Genomic DNA, 12,286 nt, shown 5'->3' on the forward strand with positions numbered 1-12,286 from the left:
CAAGTACTTCAATATCTCGCGTCTCGGTAAGGATATTTGTTTAAAGAGACTTGGATTGTCACACATTCATGAAAAGTGGAAATAAAAATGAAAACATTAGTCTTCATGATGATGGCTTAAGAGCAGATGAGGCCTCTTCAGGTACACACTGTCCACCTAATCCATCTGGTAAAACTGAATCAAATGTTTCCACTAATGAAGATTTAAGTCAAAATACAGAAATGGAGGATGTGCAAATTACTAATCCAAAAAGTGTTTCTGTGAACAACTGTGAAATTAACTCACATTCACTATGCTATAATCTACAACTGTAACATCAAGATCCTAATAATTATATTGATTCAAGGTTACTTTTATCAGACACTTGTGATACCTCACCTATACCGATACATATAACAGGTAAGCACTTGCAAAGGATGAAAATATGATATACATACATTACAAAATTTTCTTAACTCATATTCTTTATACAAAAGAAGAAATTACAAAGTATTATCACCTTAAGTATATTGTTCAATACACTCTTTCAATTTTTGTAAACTCACAGGTTTTGATACAAATGAGTCCATACCATTAGCAAAACACTCTTCTGCACTCTCTGACAAAGCATTTGCTGTCATCTGCATTCATACAGGGCAGTAATTATTAACTTTCCAAAAGCATTCATAGTAAGAATGGTTTCTTTTCTGATAATTCAATAAACAACTTAAAGATGTCAGTTATTTTCTTGTTAATATGTTATTGGTTCTAGTCTTCTAGAGCTCACCGCAACAATGGGAGTTCGCTTTGTGGATGGAGTGGAACATTCATAATCTAGACCTAGTAGATTTTGCTCGATTCCAGCATTTCTCGCAGCATCCCAATTGCCTGTTTCCTCAAAAGACCGAATCAGTTTTGTTGCTTGAAGACCATCCATAACCGGCATGCACACGTCCTGTAAAGTGTGACTATCAAATGAGTTGAAGAAATCATGATTGTAATATATATCAATAAGCAACGATGCTTACCATCAGAACCAGGTCATAGGTACAGCGTTGAACTGCTCGCACGGCTTCGGCTCCATTAGTGACAACATCAATGTTATGACCCAACTGCTTCATCATGGTTTGTGTCACCGTGATATTGATCTTGTTATCTTCCACAAGAAGGATCTTAGGCTTATATATGGATTTGGTTACTTCTGATTTACTACTTCTACTAACACATTGATTAGTTGTGTTTATCACCATATGCTGAGAAGAATCTGCACTACCATTTTGAAACCATGCATGAGCATTATATAGATGATGTTTGTTACTAGAAGAACTGGCTGATTCAGACATATCTGAAGCATCAACAATCGAAGATGAATCATCGAACGAACATGTCCCTTTTGATATGATGTCATTAGAAGTAGCGGGAAATGATAACGGACTCTCAGAAAATCCACTGAATTTGTGAGGCAGTAACTTGTGAGTTCTGTTTGTGTGGAATTGGAAGAAACCTTCTGTCGTTGTATCATCAAAAGCTGCGTCGTTATGCTCCATGTCTGAGAGCTCGTCCGAGTAATCAGAACTATCGCAAGCTATCGAGACCTTGAATGGAAGTATGAATGTGAAGGTAGAACCATGCTGTTCTTTGCTAGAGACTGTTAGGCTACCCCCCATCAGCTCAACCTATGCCAAGTGCATAAAAAATGGTGGAAATTTAGAAAGTCAAGAAAACAAATGAAATGTGACACAAACCAAATACACAAGAGGCTTACCAATTGTTTGCATATTGCTAGTCCTAGCCCTGTGCCGCCGTACTTTCGAGCATGGTCCACACTGACTTGCATGTACCTTTTAAATAAACTATGTTTTGCATTTTCTGTTACATTGTAACATGGAAAAATTATTCATCTGATGAGAATAAACATTAAGACGAAGTAGTGATATTCGATACCTGGTATTCCAATGCCTGTATCATAAACGTCACAACCTATCCACACGGTTGTTTCAGCTGAGTGATGTTGATCCTCTGTGTCTCCATTCATCGAGCATTCGTTTTGAGGTGTTGAGAGATATTTTTCTTCTTTCATTACATTCAGAGAAATGGTTGATTGGCCTGATGTAATCTTCTGTATGCTTTCAGCTTTTGAAAAAGTTGGCTCTTGCATAACATAAAGGTTTATCCCAACTTTGCCTTCATGTGTAAACTTGATGGCATTGCTGCAAAATATTATCAATAATTCATAACTGCAACAATGTTGCAAAGTTTGAGACTATTAATCGCATAAAAGTTAGTACCTGATTAAATTTGTGAGGATTTGTCGAATCCTTAAAACATCTCCAGTAACCTGCAGTTATGCACGAATCAGTTGAAATCATGCTCAATGTTTTGATGTCATGGCCATCTATTACGCATCGTTACAATTAGAATTATGCAGCTGTTAAATATCTCCTCACCTCGATAGGTACATCATCTGCTACATGTCCTTCTAAGGTTAATATTTTCTGCAATGATGCTGCAGCTGTCTGAAGCACGTGCTTTACTACCTCTCGTGGTCGAAATTTTGTAGCCTCCAACTTCATCACTCCTACATAGAATCAAGATTTTACGAGGTATGAATTAGTATATATAATTCTCAAGTTTATCTATAAATAATAGGATTTAGTTCATATACACCGCCAGTGTAAAATTTTTCGATCAATCATAACCTTCAGATCATTAGAAACATCTGACTTTAATCATTAATACTTCTAAAATCGTGTGAATGGTTTGTATTTGTTGATGGTGTAAATTTTTTTACGCGATACAATTTCATAATTAATCTGAAAACAAGGAAAGATTTCCAACCTGACTCGACCTTGGAAAGATCAAGTATGTCATTTATAAGTTGAAGAACCAAGTCCCCTGATGATAACATGACATCCAAGAGCTGTCGTTGTTCCCTATCAAGTTTCGTCGTGGAAAGAATTTCAGCCATGCTAACAACACCCGACAGTGGAGATCTTATCTCATGCGACATTGTTGCCAGCACTTGTTTTGCTCTCATTGTTTCCTCTATTCAAAGGAGATGAAAACATAATCAGCGTTCTTGCCGCGAAAACAAATTAAAATTTGATAAAAGGAGTTTTTAAAGAATGAATGAACCAACCTGTAATGTGAATGGTTTTATTCAGTTCTGTTTCCTTTGCTTTTTGAACAGCTATCTCTTCACGAATCTTCGCCATCCTTTCTCTTTTTCTCACCTTCATTTTCCAGGAAACATAAATATCCATGCAAGTAAAATTCAAAACCGAAAAATTCACAACAAATCAACAATAATATTTACCTGATCTGTTACATCCATTCCCATGTAATTGATTCCAATTGTTTCTCCTGTCTTGCTGAAGACAGGTTCAACATAAATCAAGAATGTCTTCGAACCAAATAGTTCTGTCTCAAAAGTGATTTCCCTTTTGGCAGGCAATCCTTTTTCTAAAACTTCCATCTTAAAATCTTGAGACTCCCTAACACCCGATCCGGTAAATATTTCAACATCCGTTTTTCCTATAATGTCCTGAAAAAAATGATCGAAAATGAATTGAAATTCAAATGAAAAAAATTTGATGTATCATTAAGCTTCAACAGCAAAAACCATTACCTCCTCTTGTAAACTTGGAAAGTGATTATAGATAAAGCGATATCGCAACTCTTTGTCCTGATGGCCAATAACAACCGGAGCATTTTGGAGTATAAAATGCAAGAAATTATCTGCTCTCTTCAAAATCTGAGAGAGTTCTTCAACAGGTGATGATTGTCTCTCAAAGTTCTTAATACTTTCTTGCAACTTTTGTTCTAGGCACTCTTCTCTCATCATACTTGCCTCCAGAAGCTTTTCCAAGTGCGCGGCTCGTTGTTTCCAGTAGACAACAGTATCATACTCAGCATCAATTTCAATTCTCTTGTTTTGAACCACAACATCGCTTTTTCTACAAGGTACATCTTGATCTTGTTGCCATATATCATAAATATCATCCAATATAGAAACCGGACGCTTATCGCCTCCATATCTCTCTTCCTCGAACCTATGCTCTTCTAGTATCTCCAACTTCCTTAACTCAACATCCTTTCTTTGTTTTCTAAGATTGTCGAGTTCTTCTCTTAAAAGACGCGCGACATTAGCTTGTTTATACTCCCAGTGTTTCATAAGGCTTGCCAATTGAGAAGAACCTTTTTCTGTGAAATTCGTTAGCTCGATGAGACGCTTGAAGTCGGCTATAGTCGGTTCTTCTATGATTGTAATCTCTTCTAACATAACTTGGTCATTTCCGGGCTTTTCGATATTGAACTGTTTTCCAACATCAGTTGCAATATCTTCTGGCCACATTGAAGGAAGGACTTCAATTTCCATAACATCATCAACAATCTCTTTCTCCATAATGTGTTATTTTCTATAATACACAACTTTTGATTTCAATTCATTCTAATGGCATTGGTACCCTAACAAGTACTAGTCCAAAATCCAACAATTCTGTGAAAAAAAGTCAAATAGATGAATTAAATTCAATGGCAAGTTTTCAAAGTGGAGTAAATACTCAAAACTGGTCCCTAAAACTGTAGGGTCTTATCAATTTTTAGTCCCCCCAAATTATCAATACTCTTGGAAATTGAAAGACTTTAAGGGTTTACTTCCAAGGTGGTGATTTTCAATTTCATCATTCAAACAAAGGCAAAACATCTTAATGGAGAAGTATAAAAATCTCACTGAAACCTCTGAACAAATAACAAATGTGTGTCTAGAGTTGACACGTGTCAGTGTCTGATCCGGCACTTGTGAATTTTTTCAAACTATTATTGATATCAACGTGTTAGTACCGGTGTCTGTTGTGTCAGTGTTTCGTAGATAAAAATCAAAAACGGGAAAATTGAGACCAAACTGTATGAATCTATAAGAATAAGAATGAACTGAAAATCTCATAACCAAGCTTAACTAACCTTATATTATGAGGAATCTCTTCAACTGTGTAGTCAAATGCATTAAGCAGTTAAAAAATTGATTGAGAAATACTATTTGGCTCAAGTTTTGTATTGTCTGAATGAAATGAAACACTTCAGGTGTTGATTAAACAATAAAAATACAAACAAGCCAAATCATATATATAATATACCTGATAATGTTTGTGGCTCTTTCTCTCTCTTTCCTAAAACGAGAAACAGTTTCAACTAATCATGCTATTATGGAGAGAGAAAATGGATTATAATGGAAAGGTTGGAATTTAAAATTGAGAGGAAGCTATTGATGTTCCCCGCCATTTCAGAAGTGAATCCTGTGATACCTTTAATAGGTTCCAAAATGCACCCTTAAATTAATAAAAATACACACGATGTAAGTAGTAGTACTAGTCATACAATGTTCTGTTAAAAAAATATACAGTAGTCATATGATAGATTAATTTATGAAATACATGTTCCACAATGTCTTCCTACATATTAAGGAATCGATCAATTTTTATTGAAAATTCAGGTAAAGGGGGATTTTTCATCTAAGAGTGCTTAAATCATGAAAGGATAGAGAGATTTCCTTTAACCTCCAATAGGATTTATGTTTCTCCATTGTTGTGTTTTAATAGCTTTGTATGTGATTTATGAAAATTGATGATGATGATTGATGGTGGATTATGTCTTCTTGATGATGTTTCCATAAATTTAATATGTGAAGTTGTGTTGATGTTGTTCTTGTGGATATGTTGTGTTAATGGTAAATTGGAGATGATGAATATGATTATATGTGTTATTCTGGTTGATATTGTGTTAATTGGTGAAATCATGAGTTAATTGGGAGTTTTGAAAAGTAATAGTAGTAGGTAATTGACCCATAATGTTAGATTTTTGAAATAAGTTGTTTTGACATGTTAGGGAGTGTTTGGGTGAGGTTTTAAAATAAGTGATTTTACTGTTTTGAAATTGAATTATTTTCCACCATTGTTGCTGAAGCTTTGGGGTTAATATGATATTGAGAGAATTAAGAATTATATGTATTAAATTGTTGTTTTAATCATTAGATAATTGTAGTACGACGAATATTGAGATCATGAGTTTTTACGGAATCGAAATTGGATGTCTGGAAGGCCTCGAACGATGAAAAAACATGAATTATGTATTCCGTCCCTTTTGCGTCAAAGCATACTGAGTGGTTTGCAAAGTCACACTTTTTGTCCTTTTTTCGTCGACATATGCATTGCATAGGTCGACGCATGCTCCCTAGAGGTCGACGCATGTAGGGTTGAATGAGAGAAATGGTCATTTTGACGATTTTGGCCATGACTTTTGATCTCTAGTCAGAATAGAGAGTCGTTTGAAGCGTTGGAAAGCTAATTAGTAGTACTATCTCATGGTAGTGCTTGGTGAGAGGATTGAGCTGTAGTTATGGGACCCTGTAGGGATTTCTGTGATGACATATATGAATTGTTTAGTGAATCGTTGTATTTTCTGTAATGATGAGTTGATGTTACAGTGAGCTAACATGGTTGCAGGCGGTGTGATATTCATGTGTTGATAAGATGTTTGAGCTGAGGTGTGTGGTTACGGTGTGGAAACTACCCTATTATTGCGTAGAAATTAATACGGTTTAATGTGATATCGTTATATGTTGTTGAGTTAATGTGATGATGCATTCATTCATGCATCTTGCGTTATTGTTGATCATGAAAGAGGCAGGTCATGAGTCTTAGTGAGGGGATTGGTGGTTGTCCCAAGCTCGGTGTGGGGCTTGGAGCTTGATACGGGGCTCAGGGGTTCGGCAGATGGAAGCCTGTTCATGATAAAAACCATTTATCGTGATCGATACCGTATGCATATGAGTCGTTGATGTATTGTGAGTCGTATTGTATAAATAAATGCATATGATTGTGATGAGAGTGAAGTATGGATACAAGTTATTGTGGTGCATAGTTGATATGCGTGAATTGTTATGTAGTAATCTACTCTGATTATTTATGCACGGTTATTATTTGAATGTATTCTCAGCCCCTTTGTTATTATTATGGTTTGTGCTCCTCTTCGGAGTACAGATAAGTGGGCAACCGTGTAGCTGCTTAGAGCTGGAGGATGGCAAGAGGCTATTTTTCTTTACTTGTTTTGCGTTTTAGATTACGTTGCTCTAATTTTGTAATACAGGGCGGGACAAACGATATTTCCATTTCATTTATGTTTTGTTGATATTAAATTAGAGAGTTGGATATTACACTCTTAATATTTGATGCTTTTGTTGTTTTGCGAAGGTTTTATCTCATTTGCCTTTCAATTTATTAAAGTAATTGATTTGAGACTTATAAGAGTTTATATTGCATGTTTATTGATGAATCCTGCTGCGATATACCCTAAGTGAAGGTGAGCATGCGATGACAGGTGTAATGTTTTAGTTTTAAAATTATATGTGCTACAGATAAGTAGGTGTTTTGAAATGAGAGTGTGTGACACCCTATGTGTTATTTGTGAAATATACTTGAGTTACTAGCTAATTTATATGCGGGGAAATAGGGTAGTGGAAGACTTATTCTTTCTGAAATAGTGAAGGAGCCATTTTTCCCTTTGCCTCACTCCTATAGCAGGTTAGCGATCGAACACCTCATCAACCATATATGGTAGAAATTCTTTAAAGTTTTCTGAAATAAAAAAACCTTCTGGTGTATTTAAGAGGATTCATAAACACTTAACAACACCTTGAGTTTGTGTGATTCATAAACAAAGAGTTTGAGAGATTGGGAAACATTTGGTAGAAAATAGGGTTTGTTCATGGAAACTTGAGTGACTATTTTTTTGTAACTCTTTTGGAATTTCTTATAATAATTTTTGAAAGTAAAGTAAACCAGAGAGTTTTCTTTCTCCCTCACGTAGATCGGTTTGATCGATTTGGATAAACAAGTTCTATGTGTTCTCATCTTTTATCTTCCCCTTACTTGTTATGGATTTGCTTACATTGAGTATAAGCTATTTTATTGTTTTAGACCATTTATTTTAGTTGTCATTGTTTTTTCTCACACCTCTTTAATTTACAATCAACGAAATTAATATTATTGTTAGATTTCAACTATATCGTTGTGTGGTTGAAACTTTCAATTTCCCATCACTTTCATTAATTGTGTTAATTTATTCAATATTAATTTTTAGATGTGGGTGAATGTTTTAGAAGTTTTACTAAAAAAAATATCAAAAGCAAATATCTCTTAGTACATCTTAAGATTTTGCATTGTTTGAGAATTTAAATCACTAAGAGTAATTTATATATAATGACACTTTTTGACATAAAGTGTCGTTAATTAAAAGACAAAACTGTGACGGATTCCCCTATCCAGAGTGGACAATATCTCCTAGTCACAGTGGTGAGCAAATTTTAGGTCGATCAGGACATTGGCGCTAGATGGAAGAACCGGACTCACATTCTTGATGTTCGGACTCTTTAGCCACTTAACCTTGACTGGAGACAACTGTTCTGACACACCTTAAAGTCACACATTACTTTAAAATCGAAGATAATTTATATACAACATTCACACTTATTAATTCATTGGAACACTTTTTTTAAAGAATAAAACCGTAACAAATTCCCACCCCTAAAATAGACAATACCTAAGTGCAGTGATCAAGTGACTTGAGATAGATTGAAGCAAAACATAGACAAACAGTATAAAATTGGTATTTGATGGTTTTAAAATATTCATGAACTCTTGCTTGATTTATTCCCTAAAAATTGTGGATACTTTTCTGAATAGTTCAATTTTTTATTGAGTATTCTTTGAGCTCCAAGGCTTATTTTTATCTTGAATTAGAAAACCATTCTCTTACTCTAAATTATTTTCATAAAAAATAAACAAATACTTCAATCATTTAATATAAGCTTTTATCTTATAATTCTCACATATATTAATAAAACAAGTAGAGTATTTAGTATTTTTATTGGCAAAACTTTTCTACAGAGATTAATTGTAAAAAGTTTTAAACTTTCTACCTATTTCAACCATTCATTTCATCATTTGTGTTATTTTACATGTAATTAAAATAAAAATCAAACATCTTCAAAAATTTATAATTGATTGATTGTGTAAAATATTTTTACATTTTCAATGTATACCAATTAAATTATTTTTAAAATATTTTTATATATGAATGCGTTTAGCTCTGACTTTTTATTTTAAAAATGTTTAATAATATTGATTAAAAGTACAATTTTTTTATAAGAAAAATACATTTTTTAAGTTAAGGTATTGAAAATTATAAAATAAAATTTATATTTAGAAAAAAATTCCCTGAAAATGTTATATTTAAAAGTATAAAATATATATTAGCAATAGGTTGATGGTTTACTATATACCGGGCGCCAAAGTGATAAAGAGAGTTGTGCTAAACTAAATATCAAGTTGTCAACTTAATAGTGAAAAATATAGTGATGTCTATTAAAGAAAATAATGTTATATTTTAGTGGAAACACCACTCCGGTTTTTCTTGCACAAACTAGTAACCTTTCCCTTGTCCTAATCCTTTTGCCTGGCAATTAATCACACGGATAGATTAGTACCAATATTAGTAAATTCCAAATGTCATTTTCACTTGAAATTTTAGATTTCTTTTCTTTAAAAGGCACAATATTATAGTAGTAATTTTTGTTGTTAAAATATAGTTCTGATGTGCAGATTGAGACACTTAAAATCTATGTAAAAGGTGTACCCGATTCTAGCATCCACTCCAAAACTATAGTGTATTATTATGGTTAAGGTATTGCTTTAAAATTTTAAGTGATAAGTGATGAAAAGAAAGATTTTATTTTGATATAGAAAAAGTGAGAAAGTCAAAGGAAAAAGCAATCTGAAAAAGTCGAGTTTGGGATGGGGAAATTTTTGTGTATCGGATTTGGTTATTTTGATTTTTAGATCTGTTGTTAATGGATTGTGCTTTGGGCTCATAAAGTATCTGCTTAACTTTAGCAGTTGTAAATATGTATCTTCATTATTTTTGTCATTACAACCTTCAAACTTTGAGAGTTGAAGACATTTTGAAATCCTAGTAGTAATCTTAGAGAGACAAAGGTAAATTCTTAAGAGTGTGTTCTTATAATTTGAGAAACCCTTAAATATATTTAAGGGGGGTTGATAAACACTTCTAAATACTTTGGGCTTGCGAACTTGAGTGACAATTTTCTTGTAACTCATTTTTGAAATATTTTGTAACAACTTTTGGAAGAATAGTGAATCCAAGAGATGTTCTCTCATCCATAATAGATCGTTTGATAGAATTGGGTTTTATCTTCTTCTTTCAAATTAAGTTGATATCGTATTACAAAAGGAGTTATTTTTATTTAAGGTCGTTTATTTTGATTATCATTGTTCTTTAAAACCCACACGTCAATTTTTTTGGTGTGATTGAACTTTTCAATTTCACAACAAGTGGTGCCTACTGTAGGGCAAAGAAATTTTGATTACAAGTGATCATCATGGGTTTCAAATGGCAGATTGAAGCATTGAAGGATGAGACATTGATGCTTGTACGCATAACACAAGCAGAGAAGACCGAGATGAAGGATAAAACTAGACGTGCCATTACGTTGTGCCTCAAGGATAAATCTCAAGAGTGTGTTTGGATGAGGTTTGATAGTTTGTAAAGAAATCAAAATTCTAAGCAATTCAAATTATTCAATTAAAATCCTTTCATTTTTAAACTATTTTATATGGATGAAGTATAAAAATGATCAATTGTTAAACTTTTGAGGTCATTATCATAAATTTTAAAAAATTTAGGTTAAATTTAAAATATGGACCAATTTGCAATTTTAGAAAACTTGAAGGGGGAATTTGTAAAATTTAATATTTATTAGGGATTTATTCACAACTTTTTAAAAAGTTTGGAAGTGAATTTGAAATTTTCATAAAATATGAGGACCATCTTGTAAAATTTGAAAAAATAATAATAAACAATTTAACGTTCGCATTATATACACGGAATGAACAATTTTAAATTCTTTAATTTTTGGTGTCATTTGAAATTTCTTAGATTAGGTAGTTGTAAATTTTTATAGGATTTAAAATTCTAAGCAATTCAATGATTCAATTGAAATTCATTCAATTTTAAATTCTTATATTTGAATAAAGTAGTTAATTATTCATTGTCAAATTTATTAGGTCGTTTTTTATAAATTTTAAAAGTTTTGGGTCTAATTTAAAATATAAAAATTAGGGACCAATTTACAATTTTTGAAAATTTAAAGGGATTAAATTGTAAAATTTGAAAATTATTAGGGACTTATTTATAATATTTTGAAAATTTTGGGGGTGAATTTGAATTTTCCATAAAATATGAGGAGCATCTTATAAAATTTGTAAAATTAAGAATACACAATTTAACATTCGCATGAGTGAAGAAGTAATTTTAAATTCTTTAATTTTTTGTGTCATTTGAAATTCCTCAAATTTAACTTGAACGAAATACTTCATAAATTTACATCATTTAACAATTCTCCATATTTTTTATTCAAACAATGAATTTTAGTCAATTTTTTTTAAATTTCCTCAAAACATTACATTCCCTAAAAGTGAGTTTGGATGATGTAATTGTGGATATTTAAGGAATTTAGAATTCTAAGCATTTCAAATGATTCAATCCTTTATTGTTCTTGAGGTGTTGACAAAAGGATCCAATCCTTTATAATCTCAAACAAGTTTGAAATATTTGGAGCTAACCAAGTAGAAGTTTTGATCTTGGTTTTATTTTATCAAGAAGTAGCAACTTATTAAAAGGTGCCTAGGAGTGTGGTCTTAATTGTAAATTGTATAAACTTTATTTTTTGTCATTCTTTCTTGGTTCCTTTTTGGGTCTTGATGATCCTCCTTTATTTGTAAGGTTAGGAGTACTCCTTGTACTTTCCTTATTAATAAATTTTGCTTATAAAAAAAAAAATTGAAATGCATTCAATTTTAATTTTTTTTGTTTGGATGGAGTAATAAAATGATTCATTGTTAAATTTTTTAGGTCATTTTCATAAATTTTAATATTTTTGGGCCAAATTTAAAATATGAAAAATAGGGATCAATTTATAGTTTTTGAAAATTTCAAGGGACCAATTTGTAAAATTTGAAAATCATAAGGGAGTTATTTGCAATTTTTGAAAATTTTAGGGGTGGATTAAAATTTTTCATAAAATATAAGGACCATCTTGCAAAATTAAAAAAAAAACAATTTAACACACAAATTATGGAGCAATTTTAAATTCCTTACTTTTTGGTGTCATTTGAAATTCCTTAAATTTAACTTGAATAAAATACTTCATAAATTTACATCATTTTAACAATTC

The 12,286-nt window shown here is 32.1% G+C and overlaps 1 protein-coding gene across 1 annotated transcript; it reads right to left on the reverse strand.

Annotated features, from left to right (window-relative positions):
- Window positions 1-461: 461 nt before the first annotated feature.
- Window positions 462-5,283, reverse strand: LOC131655177 (histidine kinase 5-like). Its single transcript, XM_058925074.1, has 12 exons — window positions 4,942-5,283; window positions 3,608-4,477; window positions 3,296-3,523; window positions 3,119-3,212; window positions 2,818-3,024; window positions 2,427-2,557; window positions 2,268-2,317; window positions 1,924-2,189; window positions 1,745-1,848; window positions 1,008-1,655; window positions 767-934; window positions 462-620 (listed from the first exon to the last, which is right to left on the reverse strand). Exons 2-12 carry the CDS (start codon window positions 4,382-4,384, stop codon window positions 501-503), a joined length of 2,793 nt encoding a protein of 930 aa, XP_058781057.1. The 5' UTR covers window positions 4,385-4,477; window positions 4,942-5,283; the 3' UTR covers window positions 462-500.
- Window positions 5,284-12,286: the final 7,003 nt, after the last annotated feature.

Source organism: Vicia villosa, linkage group LG3 (genome assembly GCF_029867415.1).
Source record: "Vicia villosa cultivar HV-30 ecotype Madison, WI linkage group LG3, Vvil1.0, whole genome shotgun sequence".
In the NCBI taxonomy this organism is placed as follows: domain Eukaryota; kingdom Viridiplantae; phylum Streptophyta; class Magnoliopsida; order Fabales; family Fabaceae; genus Vicia; species Vicia villosa.